Source organism: Dermacentor albipictus, chromosome 4, assembly GCF_038994185.2.
Source record: "Dermacentor albipictus isolate Rhodes 1998 colony chromosome 4, USDA_Dalb.pri_finalv2, whole genome shotgun sequence".
Lineage (NCBI taxonomy): Eukaryota > Metazoa > Arthropoda > Arachnida > Ixodida > Ixodidae > Dermacentor > Dermacentor albipictus.
Genome location: NC_091824.1, coordinates 89482635 through 89508397, shown reverse-complemented (window position 1 = coordinate 89508397; position 25763 = coordinate 89482635). Strand labels below are relative to the sequence as shown.

At 46.9% G+C, this 25763-nt stretch overlaps 2 protein-coding genes across 4 annotated transcripts in view; both read left to right on the top strand.

Moving 5' to 3' along the window:
* The window catches only part of LOC135917683 (ATP-binding cassette sub-family G member 1-like), an 86630-nt gene extending 75748 nt beyond the window's left edge, over positions 1-10882 (top strand). For both annotated transcript variants that reach the window (XM_065451255.2, XM_065451256.2), the window contains exons 11-13: positions 1816-1916; positions 4811-4966; positions 7553-10882. In XM_065451255.2, coding sequence (XP_065307327.1) covers positions 1816-1916; positions 4811-4966; positions 7553-7897 — 602 coding nt within the window. In that variant the 3' untranslated portion in view covers positions 7898-10882. The remainder of the gene's footprint in view (positions 1-1815; positions 1917-4810; positions 4967-7552) is intronic.
* A 2278-nt stretch (positions 10883-13160) lies between these two features.
* The window catches only part of LOC135917684 (beta-1,3-galactosyltransferase 1-like), a 143828-nt gene continuing 131225 nt past the window's right edge, over positions 13161-25763 (top strand). The window contains exon 1 of one of the 2 annotated variants that reach the window (XM_065451258.2): positions 13161-13622. In XM_065451258.2, the coding sequence (XP_065307330.1) occupies positions 13431-13622 (192 nt within the window). In that variant the 5' untranslated portion in view covers positions 13161-13430. Of the gene's footprint in view, positions 13623-22416; positions 22732-25763 lie in introns of those variants that run through there. The other variant, XM_065451259.2, reaches the window with a different exon arrangement.

The window sequence follows — 25763 nt, the reverse complement described above, 5'->3', positions numbered from 1 at the left end:
AACGTCAGCCATTATGGTTGTTGCTTTAAGCGCTTGCCCTGCATTTTGCGCAAGAATAACGCGGCTATAGATATATATATATAGCGGCCTTCTGATAATCATACTGACGACAACGCGGAGTGCACTTTCAACTACCTTCTATGCGGTTTCCGCTTATTCCTTTGGCATGCGAACACCACCTAGATTTGGCCCTGGTTCAGCCGTGCTAGGAGGATTTCTTTTGCGCACTTTGTATTGACGCACGTTTCTCTTTTGTACCAAGAGCATGATGGGATACTGCGAGCTCGATGTCGGCGGACCTCTGAATTGCCTCTGTGCATCTGGGCGTTTATTTATAAAGCAGTTCGTATACGTGTTCTCCGTGATAGGTCAATAGTGCAGCGGTGAATCCCCTTCAAATGGAAGGTGCGTTCATGCATTTGCGAAACGCGTCGCCTTAACTTAACTCCCCTTCTTTCTCCCTGCCGTTCACGTGCCCATTTTCACCACGCTCGGGCACTTCCATGGAGTGTGGGTGTCCTTCTTGATCTAAATATGCACCTTTCATAAAAAAGATCAATGTGTCCTATTTTGTGGTGTGCCTCGTGGACCTACCTTGCTGAGGACGAAGACGTTTCTTGAACCCATGGCAAAGTCAAATGTTCAACTCATAATCTAGCTACATGTTTCCCGGTCCCGTGCCGCGTTTATACCGTGAGCTGCCTTTCATGTTCCCGTTCTTGCCAATATTGACTGTTCTCCCATATGGCTTGCGTGTGGTCAGTGACCACCGCGTGTTTGTTGTTGGTACGCGCATCGGTCATTTCCTCTTTGTCCCCGTTTGAGTTGCAAAGAAACCGTTTTCTGCAAGTGTGGAGGCTCGGACTGCAGGCGCAGCGCGTTTTTGTAAACGGAGCTTCGGCATTCTTGACCTGTCACCGACGACGTAGGGTGGTTTTAAGAACACACGACCGCCAATCTCTCGAACGTGTGATAGATGAAGAGAGAAAATGATGAATGAAAGTCAGAGAGGCTAGCGAGAACATAGCCTGACTGTCTATACTGCGCTGGGAGGAAGACCTTGGGGAGCAAAATTGTCAAAAGAAAGCGTGTAACTCAAGTGTTGATGTACTTGAACGTCCATAAACCCTTTGTACACCAACGTACTCAACATGTGCTAGGTGTAGAATTGGTGCTTTGCTCTATGCTGTTAGCGGAAGCGTTCCGTGACACTGCGCCCATCACTTGATGGCGTTGTGTACAGTGCAACCTGTTCTCGTGTATTGTACTTCTGCGCATCGTAATATGTAATCCGAGTACCGTTCTCATCTGTGCCCCAATGTATCTCGGCCCTGAGCAGAGGCTTATATGAATTTCCGGTATTTTGACTAGCGTTATGGTGTTTATGGATAACGTATTGGGCAGCCTATTTTGAGCTTTTGTATATATGTTGCTCGTTTGCATATCGGCCCAGACCAAGACCTCTTTCAGTGTTATGAGCTATGTTATGCTTGATTATCCTTGCTTTCGGAATTTCTTCCGTTTTAATTTTTTTCGCATTGTTCATATGCAAAAAGGAATAATTGAGACTGTATTAAGATGGGCGAATGTTCTTTACGGTCATTTGAATTTTTTTAATGATGTCGAAAGGAAGGCAAGAATACGCGGTGAAGCCTAAGCTGCCATCACTTGATTGTAGAGTATGCTAACCATACTGGTGATCTTATTTAGATTCCTTCAAATAAACGTAGCAAGTATGGCCGTGTGAGGGGTCTATCCAGCACACTTGTTCGCAGAATCATTTCATTCTGTTGCGTATAATTGTTTCTCCTGCAGTTCCCATAGAGATCTCGGTGCTTCAGAGAGAGCACAGAAATCGCTGGTACAGCGTCAAGCTCTACTACCTCGCTCGCTACATCGTCGAGCTCCCATTTTTGGTAAGTCTCTGACGTGGTCAGTCATCGGTCATCTAGATTCTTTTCTTCTTATTTTGGAGTCGTAGATGTAAGGCAAAATTCGCTGCATCCTCTTTTATAAAAAAAAATTAAAGGTAAATAATAAATGTGTGCACATATCAGACAGTTCTAGTACTGCGTACGTAGCGTACGCAGCGGTGTTGCGCACATAACATCGCTACATTCTGCAAAGTGCGCATGTGCAGAACACTACACGAAGGGTACGTGATGCGTACACGGCCGCTGCGTACACACACATCCGATTCTTGCGTGCGTACGTAGGAAGCCTTGCGCGCGCTGTTCTCGTGGTTCTCGTTTGTTCGGGAGAGCGCGAGACAAAACAGTTTCCCAAAATGGCAGCGTCAAAGGCGACCGGCGGAAGGCTGTACTTCTCAATGGCCTACGATTTGGCTTTGCTGCATGAAGTGAACGCGCAGAAGCCATTCCCGGATCCTGCACGGTAGGATTGCATAGCAAAAATAGAAACTTTGTTTTTGAGAAAGTCTTCAGCGTGTGCTGTTTGCGCGATAGGCTCGACGTACTTTTGGCGCAGTTCGTCGCATATGACCGTGGCAGCCTCGGAAAGCAAGTACTCGATTTTTATTTTTCTCGATATCATTCGTGCATTTCATCCGTATTAAAAGTAGTGCCTTAAAGGCCTAAATATAGTACGACGAAGCAGGAACACGCCCACACGTTACATCACATTAGCGAGATCAACAGCGTCTAGTTAGGCCGATGGTTCGACGAGGCGTTGGTTCGACATGCTGGTGGACGCGGCCAATGCGCTCCGACGCGCCCGGCGTCTAATGCTCGCCCGCTTACGTAAAGGCCCTAACGCGACACGCTCTCCTACGTTCCGCAAAGTACTTGCACGCTGAGTACGTACCGTCATAGCGAAGTACTAAAACTGCCCATTACTTGAAGAGCAAGAACTTGGGCGTGTTTACATGATTGCTAATGTTACCCTGGCGCCTGATAAGAGTTGTCAGTGCACGGATACAGTGTACATGAAAATTCTGCCAGGAAGCTGGATTGATGTGAAAAGTGCCTTGAAGAATACGTGATATTTACCTATCAGCTCTTAGTTCCGAGTAACCGGAGTTCGCGTCGCTAGGACTCCGCAAAGTGTTTTCCCTCACTTCTCTTTGTACTTAAGCCAAAGCCTTACTTCGTGAGGTAAATTGTTTAATAATGCAACTTTGATCAAATATAAGTGAGCAGGGCACGAATTAACGTAGCTTTACTGCTATGGGCACAATCAAGAATGCTTCCCTATAAAAAGATTGTTGTGCTTCGTAGCCTCTTATGGCCACTTATCTGATACAGTAAAAGCTCGTTAATTCGAACCGCAAGGGGAAGCCGCTTCAGTTCGAATTAACGAAAGTTCGAACTAACGAAAGTGAAGGAGAGCAACAGTACACTGCGATTTGGAAGCAGTAGGGCATGTCAGAAATTTGGCGTGTCAGAAAGTGATGGCGTGTGCCCGCGGGCACACGCCACCTTCAAGTCGAAGCTCTGGGTCCGACTGTGCCACACCACCGATGTCCACCGAAACGAACGTTAGCCGAGGCCTAACACTGTCACAATGATTCGCGACGGCCGATACCTCCTAAGTTGAAAACAGAGGTGCACAACCGATGAAGACTGCCGAGACAAAGACGCTGAACATGTGAAGGTGGCGAAGGCCCTGATTCGTTGGTTCTTGATTGCAAGCGCAGCTGCGACGTACTTGATTCGCTGTGTTTTGGCGCTTGCCGTGCCATCCCCGCACAACATTAGCAGCTGTACAAGATTTGCAAAACCTCCGAGATTCGCAACGGGCAAGAAGTCTTGGAGGTTACGTAGAACGGAGACGCGGCAGCCGCCACTGCCTTCTGGCTGAGCCCGCGTCGGTTAGATTTTTTTCCGATTTTGCCTTCTCTCGCCGTTCTCTCCGTTTCGGTGGCCATACAGCCTTGTGTGTAGGCAGTAGGCGCTTTTCTCTGGCCGTGTGCCAGGTGAGCGTAGTTCGAATTATCCGTGAGGGAACCTTCTCGCGTTCGAATTAACGGACTTTTTTATACATAGACTTCTGTGGAGCTTGGCCGGACCAAATCGTACAGTTCGAATTATCCATAAATTCGAATTATTGAAGTTCGAATTAACGAGCTTTCACTGTATTAACATATGGGGAGCTTATATAAGAATGTATCATTTTATAGAATGTTGCGTTATATGTGCCATATGAGCTTCTTAGCACGACTGTCCGGGTTCGTAGATTTAATTAGACGACTAAATCATTACCAATGTGGAGAAGAACATTAATGAAAAACAGACAGCTCCAACTGTTGCCCTTCGTCCACCATATACCTCAACGCTCAAATACCTCTTGTTCAGTCCCCTTTCGTGGCCCTAGTAACTCTTAGCATGATACCTCTGCACTGTATTATTACTTATTCGCGTGTGCATTATCATGCTTACTTTGCTAATTATCGTATAAGAAAAACTGACAAGCTTGAAATTCATCACTAGCGGGTACTCAAAGCGTGCGGCATACTACTAACTACAACCGCAAGTAGGCGAACTGTTATACTTAGAGATGTCAAAAGAAATCAAAACATCTTACATTACATTAACAGATTAACAGATTAACAGATCTTACATTAACAAGATGTGTTGATGGGCCTGTGCATTCATGATACTCAATAAACTAAAGCAGTGGAGGAAAGACACGTACAGGAAACGCTGTCTGTGCCTTTGTATGCGCTGTAATAATTTATTCCAGATCTCCCTCTTCTTAAGCACAGTCAATATTAAAATGAGATCTCCCTAATTATGTGCGACGGCTGAATGTGTAAAGTTGACAGCATTGAACGGCCTTCGTTTCCTTGCAGGTTATTCCTGTGATTATGCTCATAGCGCTGATTTACTACCCCACCGGTCAACCGCTTGACATGTGGAGAATAGCGAGCCTGGCCCTGTTCAACATTCAGCTTTGCTCCTCCATTCAAGCACTCGGTCTCATCGTTTCAGCAGTCACAAAGCTGCAGGTAAGATGAAATACTGGTGCGACAGAGCTAGTACTTAATCTAACATAAATTTGTTCGTACAGTAAAATGAAATTACATGTTGTGCTGTATTGTCATTAGAACTTCCATATACATTCTCTAAACAAATCACGTTTAACCTTCTATCAAATATTGTCTGTAAACATATTGTGGCTAACCTTGTGAGTCTGTAGACAACGATAGAGAAAGATGCTCTTTAATGAATTTGTCAAAGAAGGTTGTATACTTTCTGTTGTCAAAAGTACGTCTATAGGAAGGCAATGAAATCTACATGTTGTCCCCATAGGCAATACATGTACCTTAAACATGTGGGTGCGAGGAAACAAACGCCCACCTTCTCTGTGAGTTCCCCGCTTCAGTGCGCCGAGGAAAGAACTTTCAAGAGTGCTAGACAGTCTTGACAAACGCCTTTTGTGTCGGAGGAAAGCGTCCTGGGACACTGACTAAAGACCATCCTCAGCGCATAAAGCTTTGAAAACGTTGTTGAGCTCCTTGCGGAGAACTCACCTTAGAGAGAGACTTTGGGCAGTGCCGTATTCTCCTTTCCTATTTCCCCTTTCTTTTTAATTACTCTCTTTTGTTTTTGTTCGTCTTTCCTTTTTTGTAACATCTCTTTTCTACTGTCTTTTGTTGCCCTTACCCCCTTTCCCCAGCACAGGGCATCCAGCCGGTCTGAGAACTGCCTAACCTCCCTGTCCCTCCGTCTATTCCTGCTTCCTTCCTTCCTTCCTTTAAACAGTTCCGAATATAACTTACGCAACCATTAGCGTTTCTTTTCTACGCTATACGACAACTTATTTCGAAGCCAAATGAGAACACATATCCACAACATTCGCGGATAACTACCGTGTAAACAGGAATATAGGTCGACCCGGAATATATGTCCACTCCTCACCTTGAACGGCAAAAAAAGAGGGGGGGGGGGTTCAGCCGGGAAGTGACACAATACTCAAGTTCATTTACGCATCCAAGCTCTAGTTCACGCGTCCGTTTTCTTATGAAAAGAGCGCATACGAGCGCACAAGTCTCATTCATCGGAGACATGACTGCTTCTCGCTACCCGCTTTCCACAGAGCGTCGTCATCAACCCCGTCAAGGCCACTGCTGATAAAGCCCTTTACTGAAGCGTCAAAGTGGCACGGAGGAGCCATGCGACCATTGGCTTTAGCAAACTCCAGAACTTTCATTTGGAAAGCCGCTCAAAATTGGCAATGCGTTCCGCTACTCACTTTGAATGACGAGCACCACAGAACATCAGTCACACCAACCCAATATAAATGGCGACGGGAACTAAAAACGCGACAAAACGGAGTCACAGCGGAATCGGACGATGTCGATGAGGCCATATATCACTGTGGCTATGCTGCTACGCGTTCTTGAACTTGCACGCCACAGGTTGCCAGGTGATGACTCAAGATGTTCTAAGGACCGCTATACACACAAGGGACGACTTTATCTCTATTATTTTAGGAATAAATCTCGACCTATATGCCGGTTCGTAGGTACGCCGCACAGATGGTGTCACGTCGTATTCTCTTTGCTGTAAAAATATATGTAATCTCCTGGTATCACTGTACAGTAACAGTAAGCACGTGCTTTAGATCTGGCCTTTCCATAGCTACTCTAGCATTTGATGCGAAACAGGATAACATAAATGTACTGCTCCGTGGATTTCAGCATCGCTTTCCAAGCCTAAATTATCACTCGTGATCAGGGATCACTGCAATAAGCGCTGTATACTTGCTATTATAGAACCTTATGGCGCTTGTACACACTCGCAAGCTTTCCCAACAAGCAAAAAGAACACGCAAGTCTACATTTACGGGTGTTTACAACTATATTATAACACATTAAATAGAGGAAAAACGCACCCTATAGTCAGCTCTCCGATCACCCTCCCCTCCTCCCCCCCCCTCCATTTCCCTTCCTCATTGCCCAGTTCACTCAAGCTTTCAGCGCCCAATGACGTACACCCATGAGTAAAAGTATGCGGGCCACAGGGTCACCGTAAAAACGAATCGTAATTAACACACAGAACGGAAACTCACAAGTCCACTAGAAAACTCGTAATGCCAGGTGTGTACTTCAGTCTTCAATTTCAAGTGGCATTCACAGACAGATGAGCAAATGAGTTTTAACGCGCAATCCCTGGTCTGTACACTTTTGCTCACGGCTGTACCTGATTGCCTCACGCCGTACGTCTGACGTGAGTTTAAGACCTCTCGCATGAACTTCGTTTGCATGAACTCGACGCAAGGGGGTCGGCTCCGAAGTCACGCTCACGCATCGCGACCGCGTTTACAGGCATCTTGCCATGCGGATTGGGTAAGTCAACCCACACCTTGCAAGCAGGTCGACAGAACTCACCTCGACGCTATAGCTCGGCCCGATCAGTTAGGTCTTACAGGAACCCGATGGTAGGTCTCTCGCCCGACGAATCATCTCGACCCAACTTTATCAGCTTCATGCAGATGTAGCAGTAGAGTATATCAGTAACGGCCAAATTGGCATGCTCGAAAGAAAAGGCAGGGTGTAACAAAATGTGTCTCCTCACCCTTCTCGTTACAGACGGCGGTGTTCGTCGCGCTCCCGGTGGTGTCGCCGTTCTTCTTCTTCAGCGGCTTCTTCGTGCAGTCGCACCTCGTGTCACCGTACATACGCTGGCTGACGTACCTGTCGCCCATGTACTACGCTTACCACGGTATGCTGCTCTCGGTGTACGGCTATGACAGGCCGCCGCTCAGCTGCGACGACTTCATCTGTCTCTACGAGGACCCCAAAGAGTTCCTCCAGTTCACCGGCACGGCGGACAAGAAGTTCCACGTGCTCGTGCTGTCTCTGTTCGGCTTTGAGATTGTCTTCCGCACGGTCGCCTTCGCACTACTCAGGCTCAGGCTCAGGCAAAAGGAGTGAAGAACGCGTGCCCACGGACATATTGTGCAGACTTGCTGGTCATGCTTTCAATGGGCAAACGTCTTCAGCCATATGTAAGCAATGGATAGAAGGGACATGTTGAAGACCTAGACCCGTACTGTGTGTTGTGTTCGTTCAGTTCCGTTCTCATGAGAGGACTTCTCATCTTCATCTTGTATAAGCACCATCTATGGCAGGGAGCTCAAGTTTCATTATGTGAGAACAAGGGTGCAATTTTTCTTAGGCCGCCAGATTTTCAAACACTGTGTGCGGTCTTTGCTCCTTTACTGCCTCCTGCTGGCACATTCTTTGCCCACATCAAGCGGTAAATGACGCAGAATGTCTTCTCGTTTTTTTTCTTTTTCTTTGAAAATTAACTGTTAAAGCTGCCTTCGGTGTAACCCAAATATAACCCAAGTGTTGGTCAGAGACAAATGTAAATAAAAAAAAACGAAGATTACGGCAGGACCTAGGTTGTGTGCTTGATCCTTCTTTTCGCCTTTATGAAATTCGCCATTTTTATTGCAATGTGTGTACACCCAAAGAACCAAACCAAAATGCTCAGAGCAATGCTTCCCAGTGTGTACCATGCATGTCGTGTGACTGCCAGCCTCAATTTCTTCCACCCGCCGTGGTTGCTCAGTGGCTATGGTGTTGGGCTCTTGAGCACGAGGTCGCGGGATCGAATCCCGGCCACGGCGGCCGCATTTCGATGGGGGCGAAATGCGAAAACACCCGTGTGCTTAGATTTAGGTGCACGTTAAAGAACCCCAGGTGGTCAAAATTTCCGGAGTCCTCCACTACGGCGTGCCTCATAATCAGAAAGTGGTTTTGGCACGTAAAACCCCAAATATTATTATTATTCAATTTCTTCCTTGCGATTGCACTGGGAATAAGCCGAAAAAGGCGCAATCGCGATCACGAGGTCTTTGTATTGGTGCAAGTGCCCTGTGCAGCGTTCATTGTGTAGCCGTCTAGGTAATCGTATTTCTGTCGGCTGGCTCAGGTTTGACAACCATGACATGAGCTCCGGTTATGGGGTTGTCGGTTTTCTTTCTTCTCACACAGAATTGTGCAATGACGATTATAATGCAGTTTTAAGACAACTTCAACAATGTTTGCCACACCATGAAGACGGATTTCTTCTCTGCGAGTGATGATGCGACTTTCGATGAGGCTGCATGCATGTTTTTCCTGCGCGAAGAATGCTACATACCTGTCACACTGAAGGGCAAAAGTGAGACAGGTAACACTTTATTGTTCTTCGGTGATGTTTGATAAGCGGCTTCTTGGGCATTGGATTCTTCCTTCAGCGTGCAGGTTATGGGAAGTGCGCTGCCGGGTATTCTTGATCCTGAAGTTTGGTGGCCGCAGTCAGCTCGCCGGCATTCTGGAAAAATGAGCTGGTTGAGAATGACATACCCATAACACCTGACAACTGAAGGGCAAGAAAGTATAATGATATTCTTCCTTTTGACAAGCAGGTCAGTGGAGGCGGGTGTGTGGTTTCATCGCCGGGTTCACTGTGTGCTAGGACAGTCGAAGCCAAACGATCACAAACAACGAGTGGCATGAGAAATGTTAGTTTTCTAACACTCCAGGCACAACGGTCTGTTTTCTTTATTTGTTTTTTTTTTTGTTTTTTTAAGCGTGTCATGGACTTTTGGGTTTGATCGCTACAGTGCTCACGATACCACTCATAGACAGCGGAGGACTTCAACTTTTTCTCGGTGCCCTTGATTCAAAACCTTTTATGATGGATTGTCCATGTATGGTGCGTGGAATAGTTTCGACCTAATATTGTTCCAGTTTCTTTAAAGTGCTTTTTATTTTAGGAGCTTTTGTTTGGGGCTAACCTTCCGCAGAGCTATGTTGGCTAACCTTGAGTGAGAAAAATAAGACGGTATGTCTTATGTGTTCTGTGTGCATCCTTTTCAATTCAATGTTTACAAGCTTTTTAAAGCTTGAGAGTATATGTAAAGGTTGCTTCGAACTTTTTATTACAAAAAGTTGATAAAGGACTATTTGCGTCAGGTTTGAACGTTCTGTATACGCTGTCAAAGCCCACTGCGGACTCTTGTTTATGACTGTGGATTTTACGAAGTGTTCTCTACTCTTCACTTTTATTTTATGTCACTATCCAGGTTTTCTAAGTGACTGTGACGCTTCGTCATCATGTAATTTTATTGGGCTCTTGTATCGTGTCATGTCCTGTAAACTATTCTCCTTGTAATTTCATTCTCTCTTTTTTTTGTGCTGAGATGTGCTCACAAGTTTCATTACATCATGCTTTGCCGTACCGAATCAAAACTATGGAGCACTTCTAGAAGAGATCGAAAAATAAGGAAAGCAGAAAAGGACAGCGGGACTTCCTACTCTGCACTTCAATTGCAAAAATTTCACTGCACACTTCCCGATCTTCTCTAGGAAGCGTAACGTCGTTCCTACAAATTATTCAGTGGTAATTGAAACTTTTGGGTGATACAGAAGGCTTCTTTCCGCAAGTTCGGGCATGGTAGACTGCTATTGAATATAACGAACCTTGCATGTGAGATTCAGTTCTTATTTGAGCGCCGATAAAGTGTCAAAGAACTAGGGAGAGACAATGAGCGTAAGAGCTAGATGTAGATGAGTTCTATTTTTTTTTCGTTTTTGGCGGGAAACGAAGAGCACCACAACAACAAACACACCTATACACTGACGTTACTCTTGTATATGCACTAGTAAGGTGCGTGTAGTCGGGGATGTGTGTCTGGAAGACATCACTTTCGGCCATTTTACGGGCATTTCGGATTTGCTTCGTATGGTGCAATGACCACAGTGTCATTATGTGTTTGACCTCCACGAGGTCTACCTTGCCGAAAAGTTTAGCTCTTGATTTTTTTAGACCATTTATAGCCACCTGCGTTTATGAAAGCGAAGCGATAGGTTTGAATTATACTCATTGTCACTGTATAAAATGTTTTTATTCCTTGCCTCTGGTCATTCTTATTGCTTTGTTTTTTCGCAGCGCTCGCAGTGGAATAGCCGTCGCGTATTCCATGCCAAAAGCATCACTTTCATTTCTATGGCACAATCTTATTCAATAAGTGTTATCATTGACCTTATATTCATAGAACAAAAAGAACAAAAAGACGCGCAGATCGATAATCTTGTTGGAGCCTTAATGACCCGAAGCTTGTTTGATTTAGCGAGGTAGCAGCCATAGTAGACGATACCAGCGTGACCTCGTCGCCTTTAGCTTTTAGCTGTCTGCGTCTTGAAGACACGTTGTGTGATGCTTGCTGTTGGTGAGTGGTACATGCACAGAGAAGTACGACGCGTATCAAAATTCTTCAAACGCCCTATACCCTTGTGTCGCAATGGCACATCAATTCTGGGGAACTGACGAAGAATGGGCGCATACCCAGAACCGAAGTTGTGGGTATGCGCCCATTCTACAAGCGCCGAAATGCGCCCAATCTACAAGCGCCGAAACGTAAAACGGCAACACTGTGCCGTTTTACTTTTTGAAACAACGTGGAATACAGAGTTTGCCTGGAGTTCATTCGGTAAAATAAAACAAAATAAGAAGACGCTTAGTTACATTATTTGATTCATGTTATGCCGTTCGCAAGTACGTGTGAGGTCAACTGAGGCGTTTGTAAAGGAGAAACAAATTCTTTCCGTTATCTGTTCCGCCATAACAATGACGGCAACGAAACAAGGGAGCAGCATGCCACGTGACGCATTTGGAGTGTTTTCTTTAAAGGAGAGAAGTGTGATATCTACTGCAGCGCAGCACATTGCTATAGCAATAATAAGATGGTAATTCTGGCCAAATACCTAAACTGAGGCAACAAACTTGTATACAGGCGTCCGAAAATAAAAGTGTTATTGGTTTACTGCAAATTTTTATACGTAAGCTTTATGTCCCAAGTGTTCACTCGAAAACAGTGATCTCTATGCACAATTGACAGCCACGGCTCTCCTGCAGCAGAATCGTTCAGGACAAACTAATTTGCATCAGGCGTTCTCACTCGAGTCTACAAGCGTCGTTATCTCCGTCTATTCGAATAGAAACTAATATTCGACCATTTCGTATTGTGAATCCACGAATCGAATTCAAACGAGATACTCAAAATTTCGAATATTAGCTCACCCTTAGTTTCTTTCAGTAGCATATTGGAGTCACTTATATAGTGTCCTGTTTACCAGGATGAAGACACTATGTTTGCAAACATCGGTAGGCACCGTCGATGTATTCGAGGTCATATAGCGCCGTCGCGTAAGCTCCACCCACATTCGCCGTCCTCGCTTGCACGGCTAACTTGACACTTTTTTTTTTTCGGAGCGGGGGGGGGGGGGGTAGCGACGTCATGATTTGAGTATGACGCACACGTTGGTGGGGGACTCCAGATGAATGTCGACTACCCGCGCTTCTTAAACGTGCGCGCAATGCACGTCCTCCAATTTGCCCCCGTCTAAATACGGCCGAAGGAGATCGCGGACCGCCGCAACGACGGCCGACGGCGCCTGCGATCTGGCCGCAGCTCGACATAGTGCACTTATTTTTGACAACGCGATTAACGCGGGTTTCAATTATTTAGTTTTCTCGGTGTCGTCGGTGCGAATATCAACAGAAACGTAGTACTCGCAAGCCACCCGAGCCACCTCTCTGAGACAGTCGGTGTTTGCCTTCCGTTTCCGAGACGAAACGCCATCGGATCGTTGCTAGCGATCACGCCAGTGGTTAAGTGCTGGGCGCTGCTTTACGAAACATGCGTGCATTCGATATGATTATGTTCTTTTCAGTACTATTTCCCGCGAAAAACAAGCTCTAGCCGATTTCTATGTCGCCGATAGCGGCGATAGAAGCGATCGCCTCGGCTGGGTGATGGGACCGACGAGGTACCGGCACTACGGCGGCGCCGGCCGTGTAAGCCCGCACTCTCTGAACTGTTGGCAGCGGACGTCCGACCACTCCAACTCTGCACCAACTCTGTACACTGTATATCGGGCGCGGAATTTTATAAACACGTTTATGCACGCGTTTCTGACATCCATACTTCAATTAACACAGCTGTGACCGTGCTGCATGCGTATATGTGAACTTGTGATAAGATGCCGACACTGCAGTGGCTCAATCCTTTGAGGTGAAAATAAATTTGAAATGTGCCGTGCTTTGAGGTGTATGTGCTCACTCGACCTACATTCAAGGCTTATCCTAATCTAGCTTTCCCACAATGGGGCAAGAAATTGTAATGACACACTTTTGACGATGCAGAGTTAATATATCGGCTAATGCACGCCACGCAATATATCGGAGAAGCTTGACTTTTACGAAATGTTCGGCGCATAATGGACGATCTGGTATCAGACTCCAACTTCCGCTTTCTACCGCGGCGGCCCGTTGCTTGCGACGGTTTTCATCAACAGGAAATCTATGCAACCTTGAGCCTCTTTCGTATTTCCGCGCAGTGCAGCACCTCTGCATACTGCGGTTCCTTCTTTGCAAGGCCATATAATAAAGACTTCACATGCAGAGCCGCATATGCACGCGCGAACCCCAGCGGCTACTGAAGTAGGCGTGGCACTCGCGACGGCTCGGCGGCGGAGTGCCTACCGTGCGAAAAAAAAGAAGCTGCTGACGACAGCGCCACCGCATTTTCGTGACGTAGCGCCGAGGTGTAGGTCTACAGAACGGAGCAGAAAACGTCAATTTCGCGAGTCTACAATTGCCGCAGTGAGTACCCATGGCTGTCGTATGCGTAAGTGAAGACAATTTTGGCGAGCACTCAATGGCCGTCCAGAGGCTCGTAACTCGCTTCCTCGAAGCGGGAACCACGCCCCAAAACTATGGCGTTTCGACGTCTATACGCAAGGCGCGCACCCGGCGACTGTAAACACCGGTTTGTCCGTGACATTGAAAACTCGCAACGCGAAGTAAATGGTGTCAGCGCCACCGCTTGAATGCGCAACACACGAAGTGCGCAGTTGGAAGGCACGTGCACTCGAGGCGTTGTTCTGTTTTCCAAGCACGTGGGCGTCGACACTAGGGCGTTGTTAACGACAGCTACATTTGCATTAGCCCGAAACGAACTGTGTTCAATTGTGACCTGAACAACGACAGACAAACAAAACCAAAAAAAAAGGGGGGGGGGCGTGAGCGATTGGCTAATTGGAAAAGGAATATGAATTGCAGCCGACCGCTTAAGATGTAAAGACCAGAATGACTCAGCAGAAGAAGGGACTTAAGCACGTGCTTGGTCAGAAGACATTTCGCAAGCGAACGTCCAAGAAGATTGTCGCGCCGCTCGAACTTTTCGTTGTTTGCGTCGTGAATTGGCAACACGCTTTATGGTGATATCTTACGCAACGTAACTTGACCTACAACCTTTCCGTAAAGTTTTTCTTCCTCTTGAAAAACTTAAAACAAGAAATATGAAGATAACTATACTGTTTGTAAACATTGTGGTAATTCCTTCCTTATTAAAATCGATGTACTTCTTCTACATCTGTACCGAAACAATCTTTCAAGTAATGGCAGGAGTTCAGCGAAAACATTTACATCCTTCAAAATTAAAGAGCCTCCCTTTATTTTCAACTTGTACATCGTCCTTCCGTTCGGATAGAAGGGTAGCATTGCAAACCGTTCATCCCTTCATATTCTACGCCCCTGTTAACGTTTACATTGACTGATAAGCACACTACATTAAAAATATATGTGTTCCTGAGACTGGCATTGAAGTGGTAATAACGTTATACATAAAGGCCATGATTTCACGGTGACAACGTTAACAGTACATTGATGGGGCAAGATAACGAGGATCCCACGTCTTGCGATCTACAGCCAGTACATTTATAGTCATGATGAAGTCAAATAAATGGAGACACTAAGAAGCTTCACACCCACGCCAGCGCCATGTTTTAGAGTGGGCCGCCAGCCGCTAAAGCTACGAGAAAGCTTTCCGCCAGATTTAGCGCTGTGAGAAATAAAATAGGAGCGCACCACGAGGTCATCCAGGCCGGCCGCGTTGCCCATGATCGTTGGTGTTCTGCAATCATTTCTATTTCCCTGAGTAAGCTTTGTATTCAGCCACAAATGAAATAACGCGTCTGTGAACTCTGTACACTACGTGTTTGCAGTTCAGTTGTGTACGCACATTTTTCATTGCCATACTCTGCGAAGAACACAATTTATTTTACATGCAACGAAGAGCAATGACACAACTGGATTCACGTGATGTGGGACGCCTCCACAACGCACCGGGATCTGTTCTCAGTTTTTCCTACACGCGATCATAGAAATAATTTTGATGCGTGTTATCAAGCGAAAAAGAAGGCGACATATTTGCTGGAGGCGTACGCACATGCCATGCGCAGAAACCACGTTGCAGTGCAGCCGTTGCCTTGAACTAGAAGGCGGGCGATCACCTCATCTGGCTCTTCCGATGGCGATCTTGCGCTTGCGACCACTGAGATCTACGTAAGACCCATTTGACAACCAAAGTGGCCGTACGTCGTACTTTGGTGGTAAATATTGACTGACCATTTAGAGTTGTCACCGCCGTAAAAGGAAGAGTGCAGACGTGTCCATGAAGGCTCCCTACGTGACATCCACAGCAAGCATGCCTAGCAGCCATGCTTTAGAAAGAATCACGGTGTTTCTACGAGTGGTATACACTTGTTTCATAAATTACCATAGCAATTACCACCTCGAGACCGTCGGATACGAAAGCAGTGACACTCACTCATGACGTGCACGTGAGGAAGGCACATAACACCGTCAATGCCGTTATTTGTCTGGAAAGTTGAACTGTCTAGTGAAAGAGGCATCTGCAGGTATAAGCTATAAATAGGCGTTCTAGGCGTGCATTCTTAAAAATAAGAATTTGTCTGTACTAGCTTGAACACAACTGTTATCTTTAGGTACTTTACAAGCAGTGCTGGGTCTTTTATTATGTTCCATTAGTTGGACACGAAAGCCAGCATCCGCTGCTCTTTACAATCATATCAGGGCCGAACTTATACTAGAGTGCCATAGCTTGCGGGATCGTGTACGGGACAGTCTGCTTAAAGGCTCTTTCCTGGTTCACCAAGGTGTCGTTTTCCGAGTGACAAAGGCAGCAGGTAGTATACAGATTCTGCACATGGTAAGAACTGCTTTCTGTTATTTTTTTACTTGATTTTGAAACCCCGTTGGCTCTGAATTTCTGTATTTACCCTGCAATAGTGTCGTTTGTTTTTTTCGACGCGTTGAACGCGCAAGGTAACACGACCACTTTCCATTTTTTGATTGCAGGCTTCGGTAGTTTGACCTACGCCACCGTTATACTTGGTAACGCTACATGTTCCGCTTGCGTTGAATAGGTACCAGGATGTCCTGGAGTCTGTATGGGATCAGCTTGAAAACTGGGGCCATCCAAAAACCAATGTCAACGGGACTTATAACGTATATCATTTCATCTCGTCTTCTTTTGCAACCCCCTTAGGGCCACTACATAGGGAAGGGAAATAAAAATACACAAGCCGATTGTCACGAAGCTTCAACTTAAAGGATGCTCACTTTAATAATCTAGGACGCCTATGTTTAACGCAATGCAATGTCGGCACTTTAGTTAACTTGTTACTTAGAATCATTCTCCCATATTTTTTCTTATTATGACAGCGTTGCATACGCCATCCAAGTAAACCTAAGGAAGAACAAAGAGCGGGGATAGATGACGATTACATAATCTCCTAACATAGATTTATTAAATATAAGGGCTTGCATCATCGCCAGTTGATTGAATCTGGCGACTACAACGAAGTAATGTGTGAGATCTCTGAAACTGCGACAGTCGCCAATCAAGTGTTTCGGTAGTTGTTTCCCGAACTGAAAATGTAAAATAGGCACGAACATCCAGGCGTGCTCTCCATAGGTAGATAACGGAAGCCGAAGAAATTGGCCACTGGGAGGTTTATTGTCCTTGCGTCCCACCTGGCGTTCGCCCTTAATTATTTTTAGTGCGCGAACTTGTACTTCGTTCATTTGTCTGATCGTAAAACAGTCTTCTGCACTACGTTCGCCTTGGCCTATGTTTTAACCTATGTTTGACGAAGAATCTTAGCCTAGCAACAAGGACTTTGTGTCAACGGAATGTGCACGTCCAGTTTCTTTTTTTTTTTCTCGTTAGTGTCGGCATTAGGCCAATTTGTACAGTAATAACTGAGCGGCAATAACAACGCCGTGCCCAGCCTTAATTCCTGAAAGCAATCAAGACACCACAACGGTTCTTAAGCAATGTCCACAAACGTTCCATGTGATAACGAGCACAAAAACACAAAACCGTGTTCGATTACCTCTTCATCGTTACGTGAATCACAGATAGGTGTGTCTGATATTTCAGTAAAGAATAATAAGTAGGCTTCCACATGTTGGACATGGGCGGACCTTCAGAAATATACTTTGGTGGATTAAAATGACTCCGACTTAAAACCAAAGCTCATTAGTGAACAGCTGGCGTCATTTTCGGGTAATTATCACCGCTCTGCACTATCGGATGGCAAAGCTAACGGTATAATTTAGTTCTCAACTTGCTGGGTCTCATTTCATTACAAAATTTTGATGCTAGTGTGGCGTAATCGTGAGCGGCATGCTTTCTTCTCGAGTGCGGCAGAGGTGGACAGCCACGCCCCTTTTCGCTATACAACATGCGCATATTATTTCGCAGAAAGGTCCGTCAGAAATCACAACATCGCGAAAGCGGGAAAATTTAGACTGATTCTGAAAGTGTAGTGCCTGTACTAACTTTTAGGTGACCTTAAATGGATAAGAACCGGCTCCAACATGTGGAAATTGGTGGTTTAAAGCATCGATCACCGGTGATCGATTTGCATAGGCGTGGTAACGAAAGAGTTAGGCGACCGACCTCGAGGTGACATAAAGACCTCGAGGCGACCACCAGGCGATAGACCTCAGTCACACATACACCTGCAATCACTTCCCTCTGAAAACCGCTTCCGGAACAATCAATTTGCTAATGAACAGCAAGCGGAAGGTTTTTAGATAAACAAATATAATGTATGAAACTCGTGCTCCGAGGAGGTTTCTTCGCCCATGTGTCACCAAGCAACGGCACTTACGATATGAAAGAGTAAGGGGCCCAGAAATGCACAGCAAAGGCATATCTTCTTAAGTGCATACTGTACTACACATGTGATGTATGAAAGCGGTTGATGGCGGCTTTATATTTCTTGCGTTATATCAAAGAAATTATTGGTTTCGCCAGCTCTGCATGATTCCCAAATAACAAGGCAGGGCGCGAACCTATGAATTAACAAACGCCTAATCCCACTGTGTTCAGATGCTTTGCGAACACTTTGTGTTCATATAGACTCAGGCGTGTAAACTTCTGTGCCTTCTGTGAACAAGGCTCAGAGAGCAAACCAGACCCTTCAGGACAACCAAAAGAAACATTGAGAGACTTTTCGAATCCGCCTGGATATGCCAATAATGCCAGACGCAGTGCAGAGTGTATTAGTGTATAAACGACATTGTTAAACTCATGCGAACAACTCGGGCACACGAAGCACTAGGGTTCAGGATTGGGCGAGTTGGTATTGCATTCTAGAACTGCTACAGCGCAACATACAAAGGAAGAATCAAGCCGAGCCGGCCAGTTGGAAGTCAGCGCTCTGTTCCTATATCTGGCCGGCTCGGCTTGTTTCTTCCTTTGTATGTTGCGCTGTACCAGTTCTAGAACACCGGAAGCAGCCCTTCGATGGCTTAGGACAGGGGCAGCTATGGCAGTATCTGTCACCTGGGCCTGGGCATCGACAGCAAACTACCAAGTAACATGAACCAATAGCGCCCGACTCCAGCGGCTATGATAGATTCTCGTTGCCTGCTTCGACTGGGCCCTGGGTCATATATGCTATCAGACTGAACATGTTCACTAAGGACAGAGTGAAGCCCGATGTAAGGGAAAACTACAACCGTGCGGTGCGAGACCAATCTCTTGTCTGATATATGACGTCCTTATTGTGTCTAACGGCTAAACTCTCGAATTAGAAAAAGAAAAAGGAAATAAATGGCAGGCTTGTGCGGCCTTGCAGAACTGAAGCTCAATTTTCAGCGAAGCTGTTTATTTCGAGAATTGAAATTAATAATTTCAGTTGCCTGTCATTAAACCACACACACACACACACACACACACACACACACACACACACACACACACACACACACACATATATATATATATATATATATATATATATATATATATATATATATATATATATATAGCATTTTATATATATATATATATATATATTTTATATATATATATTTTTTATATATATATAGCATTTTTATATATATATATATATATATATATATAGGCCGTTTAAAACGTTTCCAGCATTTGAGGCGACGCAAAACCCGCGCCGCCAAACTCGGGGACCACTGACGTTTAAAAGAGCACAGGCAACCCTGTCTCAACGCCTAAAGAAGATAATAAAGGGTATGGTGCCCTGCATCTGCCTTTTGAACGTCGCCCTATTGGAAATGACAAATAAAACTTCAGCGTGCTAGAAGTTAGAGCTTGAGTGATATTGTGAACAAGCATTAATAACTCGGAAGAAATACCTTTTGTAACTTGTTTCGGCAGTGACTAGTGTATGTAATGTGGTTCTGTAGAAAGGGTTTGGGGCCAGAGACTGCATTTTCTTAAGTTTAGCTGATTGCCCGGATGATTTCGTTTTGTTCTCGCAACTTGCCCACATGTTCTCGTTTCAGTTCCCGGATAAAAGCTCTGGCTTTTGGCTAAAGGTCACTTGAAGGTCGCCGAAAATGGGAGCTAAAAACATCTTATTCTTAAAAAACATACTCGCGTCGGTACTATTCTGAAATAAAACTTGGCCTCAGCTGTTGTTTTGTTGGATTTGTCAGTGTACAGACGGCCGACAGTGCCCGCTATCAAAATGGGGAGGAGGATTGGGGAGAACGCCTTTGCTTGCTACCCATACTGTCCTGTGACGGGACAACCTTATTGTGCCGCACATGATTGGGTGTCGAATAGGCGAAAAGTTATCCATTTCTCATATTAATGGCCAACAGCACTGTAAGCAATGTTTAATAATATGACGTGACAATAAGCTACCTTCTGTGTCACTGTTCATCCTCCGACGTTTAACGATGTGCTTTCTGAGCAACTCTTCCTGAAACCTTATTCTCAGCGTATTTCCATGCTCAAGGCCACCACAAAAGCCGTATTGTCCTTTTTGAAGGTGTCTGGGCTGTACAAACGCCTGCGACCCGACGCGAACATGCTATACTAAGATTTTTGCTCTACGTCTTCAATTTTATCTTCCTATCTTCACTTTTCGTTTATTGCGATAGCAATTGAATCGGCACTCCAGGCGCGTTTCTGCCGTCAGCGTAGGTGTCGCCTTGAGGTTCCGTATAACGTCCAAGGGCAATGAAATTATCCCCGCGCTCCGCGTGCTGTACGTGCGAGGGTCAGCCGACGATCGCGGCTCAATCTGGCGCGCGCAAGGGAAGAAAGCGAAGAGCAAACGCGCGGTCTTTCGTCGCGCGAAAGGCCGTGGGGGTAGGAAGGGGGGGGGCGGCGTTGTGCACCGGCAGCAACTGTGCATTTCGCGACTGCGAGCAAGGGGAGCTGACTATCGCGGCTCAATCTCGCGCTCCATATATGGAGGAAAGCGGGGAGGCAGCGCGGGTGGGAGGGGGGTGGCTTCGACACCGCCAACAACTTCGCACGGTCGAGCGCAGTAGTGCGCACTGTATCTTGAAAAGGATGTGCAGACGGGTCCTACCTTTGTGCGCGCTCTTGTCTTACCGCTCTTGCGTAGAAGCGAGAGAACGCACGAAGGTCACTCCACTCGCTGCTGCTGCTGCACTTGCTCACGCTAGCGTTTTGACAGCGATTGCCCGCGCTCATCGAGTCTGATGTGTTCATGTTTTCTTGTGCGCGCTGACACAATCCTTGATAATTCAGTTAGTAAGCGGATGTTTCCAAGTTTATACGACCGATAAAACTGCTATCCTTACTTCGTATAGCTGTCTACTAATTTGCTATCGTAGTTGATGGTTCGCTTTGCGGGCGAAACTGCAACTTTTACAACGAAGCTGTTAACCCTTTGACGGTTTTTCCGTACATGTACGGCTGCGGTTTTCTGTCCCGCAAGGTCTTTGCCGTACGGGTACGGTTTCGACCCTCCGTTTGAAAGTTCGCGCCATAATGACGACGCACGCTTCCTGGGAGGTGCTGCCACCTCTTAGGTCTTACAAGAAGCGTATGAAATTTGTGCTACCTTCTTGGGGAGATAAACAGAACTGACTTCAAGCTTCAGCGCATCGCGCAGACTGCGGCCACACCCCTTTTGCGGTTTCGGTTTCGCCGCGTGATCGCAACGGAGGCGCGCGAAACGTCATTTTTCTCTTTGTCGGCACTCTCTTGCAAGTGCTGTGGAAGTTGATTTCTATCTTGATTGGCGCTGCTCTTAGCTTGTTTATAACCGCCGCTCGCGGGGTATTCTCGATCTCAGCGGCAACGCGCTTTCGCGGTTTCGGTTCCGCCGCAACGGAGGCGCGCGAAACGTGATTTTTATCTTTGTCGGCACGCTATCGCAGGGGCGGCGGAAGTTGATTTCTATCTTGATTGGCACGGCTCTTAGCTCGTTTATCACCGCCGCTCATGAGGTATTCTCGCTCTCTGCGGCTGCGCGGAGACTCGTGTTTCAAGGAGTACCACACTCTAATATACTATTGAACATATTGCAGTTCTGAGTGATGCCGACACCAAAATACTGTTCCCAAATTTTTTTTACTATTTATTCCCGACTTTATACATCTTGTACATTCAATATCTGCAATAAAATAATTTGACCACCCGGGAAAGTTTTCTTCAAAATAATTCGACCCTCAAAGGGTTAAGGACTACTTTCCCCAGGATCGTGTCCGTGTGTTAGCACATAACTATCATCAGGATTGACTCCAGCGTCGTCGTCTTCTTCCACGGCTGGCTCGTTGGCGCCGCTCTGCCCTACCGCGTGAATGCGCTCGTGCCAGTGCTCCTGCGTTCGTCGTAATTAATTAATGAATTAATTAGGAAACACGAAGACGTAACCAATTTTCCAGCGAAACTGTTAAAGCCTAGTTCCCCCAGGTCGCGTCCGTGTGTAGACACAAAATCCCCATATACATGGGCCGATCCCGAAGATAGTGCAATACCGGGCCCACCAGCGGCGGTGGTGCAGTTCGCCATTAAGGGACACAGCTTCGCTGGTCATTCATATTCACAGAGTGGAAGGGCACTGAGTTATTTCGTATATATTTGAGGCAACCCGACATGGCCTTAATTTAACTTTCTGTCTGAGGTCCTTCTTCGTCTCGCTCTCTCTGGTAATCACAACAAAATCCGCGACGCAAGTACATGACGAGCCCAGTGGCATTTTCAAACGCCGCGCCCTTAGCGAAAGCACACATGTTTCGTAATAGCGTGGCTAGATGGCGCTGCATCCGCATCTCGGCCGCCTCTTTTGCCGCTGGTGCCTTGCCGTAGCGAGCACGGACGATGTACTGCGGCGTGATGAGTGCGTGTGGAGCTCTGTCGCAGGCGCTCGACTCCGATAGGCTCCGGTGTGCGCTGATAAAGTTGAAAGCGACGCGGGAACGTCCCATGCATTAACCGAGGATGACCTGATGCTGCGGCGGCGGCGACGCGCGAGCGATTCCCGACCGCAGCTACAGCAGCATGCCGGCCAGCGATCCATGAAGCCGCGACTAGACGCCGATGGCACCGACTACGTTGTCCAGACGGCCGCACGCCAGAACCAAGTCTCAGGTGAGCCGTCGCGGTGTACTCCTGAAAACACCAAGGCGCACGACATGCCTGCGCGCAATTCTTGGACGAGCGTCTTGGATCATCCGCGAGCCCTGCCACCGAAAAACATCGTCGTGAAGTGGTGCCTGTGGTGCTACGCGAGCTTTGTTTGTGTGTTATGTGTGTGTCGATCGTGCTCCAAATTGAGCCGACAGCTCTTTCGGCGGCGCGCCTTGCTCGGAGGAGGCGGCGGCCAGCCTTTGCGCGACGCCTGCGGCTTGCGGGCGAGGTTCCAAGCAAGCCTCGCCCTGATTTCGGGGCTTTCGAAGAAACCCCTTGGCGACGTCTGGCGTGCTTCTGGGCGATCGCTGTTCGCAACAGGCGTCCGCTGTCGTGTCCTTCGCGGTGTGAGAGGGGGGCACTTTGAATGGACCACCGCCGTCACGCATGACAAGCGCGCGCGCGCGTGCGTATGTGTTTGAGGCGCCGGTTGCCGGAACGACGCAGCTGCTCCGCCTGGCCACAATTGCGTCTGCGATTGCCGTCGCGGAAGGGTTACGATGTCTTGAAAGCTCGAACACGGAACAGCTCGCCTATCGCGACAGTCTCGTAACATCCGTGTGGAAGTGGTGGCTCGCTGTTCCACGTGGTGCGGTCTCCCGCGGCGTAAGAAAAAGGCAACAAATACAAAACCGGTTCACTGGAGCGGGTATCTGTCGACTGGATCACTTCCTTGCTTCTCTGTCGGCGATGAGTGTGCGTCGTTGAACGGTTTCGCCAACTGCTCGCCCGGCAACGGATGCGGAAAACAAGCTGAAGGAACCGTGGCGTAGAAATTGTTGCGGTGGGAGCGGTTCTAGGTCGGAGCACATCCGTGTGGCGCCTTTGGAAATCGTGTGGTTTCTCGCTTGGACGTCGCTGGTTTCGCACTGCAGCCGCTTGTTATTAGCATACCTGCCAACCTGTGAGCACTGAAACACGTGAAAATACGCTGCCATCACGAAACGGGGGGTAAAATCGAGCATTTTATTAAAGTTTGCCTTGAGCGCACGCGTTTTATTGGATACATCCGCACTTTATTCAGGATGATTTACATGTAGACTTTTCCCATCTGATTTTTTCAACGACTATGTTTTGCCGATTTCACCGGCTACATGAGCATTTATGAATAAACTTGCTTGAGGCAAGTACGTCTTGCCTCACGGGGTACGCCTCTAGTATATAGTAGAGTTCACTAGTGCAGCCACGAAGGGTTGACGCAGATACAATTTCTTTTTTGTATGCAAAATCATCTGGTGCCAACCCTATCCTTTTACGCATTTAAATCTTTTTCGCGAACGGAATTTTCGCAAAAGTTGAGGCAACATTCGTAAAACCGTAATGCGAGCTCAATGCCGGTGTACCGTTAAGCTATTCCAATCTGTTTTTATCCCAAATCTTCCATTAGCTCTCCGTCATAGGTCAGAATGGTTGCAGTCCAGGCCGTATGGGCAGGCGCCGCGTACCAATGGGTGGATCCCGATTTTGACCTACCGTCTAATGGCTAATGGCCGATATGGAATAAAAACAGATTCGAATAGTCATACGTTATACCGCCCCAAGTTTGTAAACTTCACGAATATTCGGGAGACTGGGCAGGTATGTATAAGAATTTATTGCCATAGCAACTGCATGGACACTCCAAGCAAAATTTTGCCGTCGTCGTGAGGTTCCGCGTATACTTTGGCATATATATATATATATATATATATATATATATATATATGCTACAAGCCATTACATGCGGCATACGCAGGTAATATTGCCACACCGTTCTATCGCTACAGTTGCTCACACCAGGCCTTACATTCTTGACAGCATTATTCCTAAGAATTTTGACAATGGCAGCCCACAAGCGAATGTCGTGACACAAAACACCGGCAGCGCGTGTCTTTTATCTTAAGTCTTCTCAAACTTAAACATTAAATGTGCAAAACAATAATAGAGCTAGCTCAAACATGAAAACGATGTAATTTTATTGGTGCGGCTGCACACTAGCTCCGGGATCGGCCCAGGAGAGAGGATACCCGATACGGCAAAGTGGCGGTAAAGTCGCTGAGAAAGACGTTGGCTTTAATTGGTAAACATAAATGAAATTGTCCGATAACAGGATTCAAACAGAGGACTCGTAGCACAATTGCTCGTTTTTACTCATCTTACGTTTACTTCAATTCATACTGCCACTACAGCTACGTGCCTTGCACTTCGTGTATATATATACCTATATACATAGAAACTGTATTGAAGTGAAGGGGTGTAGACGGAGCAGGTAGGTAATACCGTCAGGCCAGGACTCCACTGGCTTCCGCTGCCCGCCTGACCTGGCCGAGAAGTGCTGCTGGTTTCGCCTCTCGGTCCTCGCTGGCAAACCGAGTCTCTCTCACTGCTCCCGTTGAAAGATATTTCCCGACCGGGCGGGTTCGCTGATTTTGGGGGGGGGGGGGCTGAGATTCGCATTCCCACGAGATGTGGGCGAGAGTGGGTCTGCCTCCGCACCACGGGCACATATTGTGGTAGGCCGTGGGGTACATGGCATGTAGTCGGTGTAGATCTCTAGTCATCGCAAATCATGCGAGCACCGCCATCCATATATGTATGGGGGTGCGCGAAGTCCCCGTCGCTCGCGACGCCGGTGTTCTAGGATGTCACGTGGTTTCTCGGAAGACTGATATTGGGGTTGAATAGGAGTAGCCGCTCGGTGGTTATGTTCGTGAGCTGCGCTATCCGCTCTTTCGCTACCTGCCAGCCCCTCATGGCCTGGGCACCAAATCAGCTTGATCAGCTTGTACTGGTGGGCTATCTTATCTCCTAGGACTTTCTGAACGCACAATGGGACTCCCCTATCATAAAGAGCCGGCATGCTATCTGGGAGTCTCTGGTTACTACCTAGGGTGAGCCTAATATGTCCTTGGCATGGAAAGCCAGGGCGATCGCCTCTGGCGTGTCCCACAAGCCTGCGGTTGCAGTTGCGCAGGTTATGAGACCAGCTTCGCTGCGGTTACCTACTGCCGCTA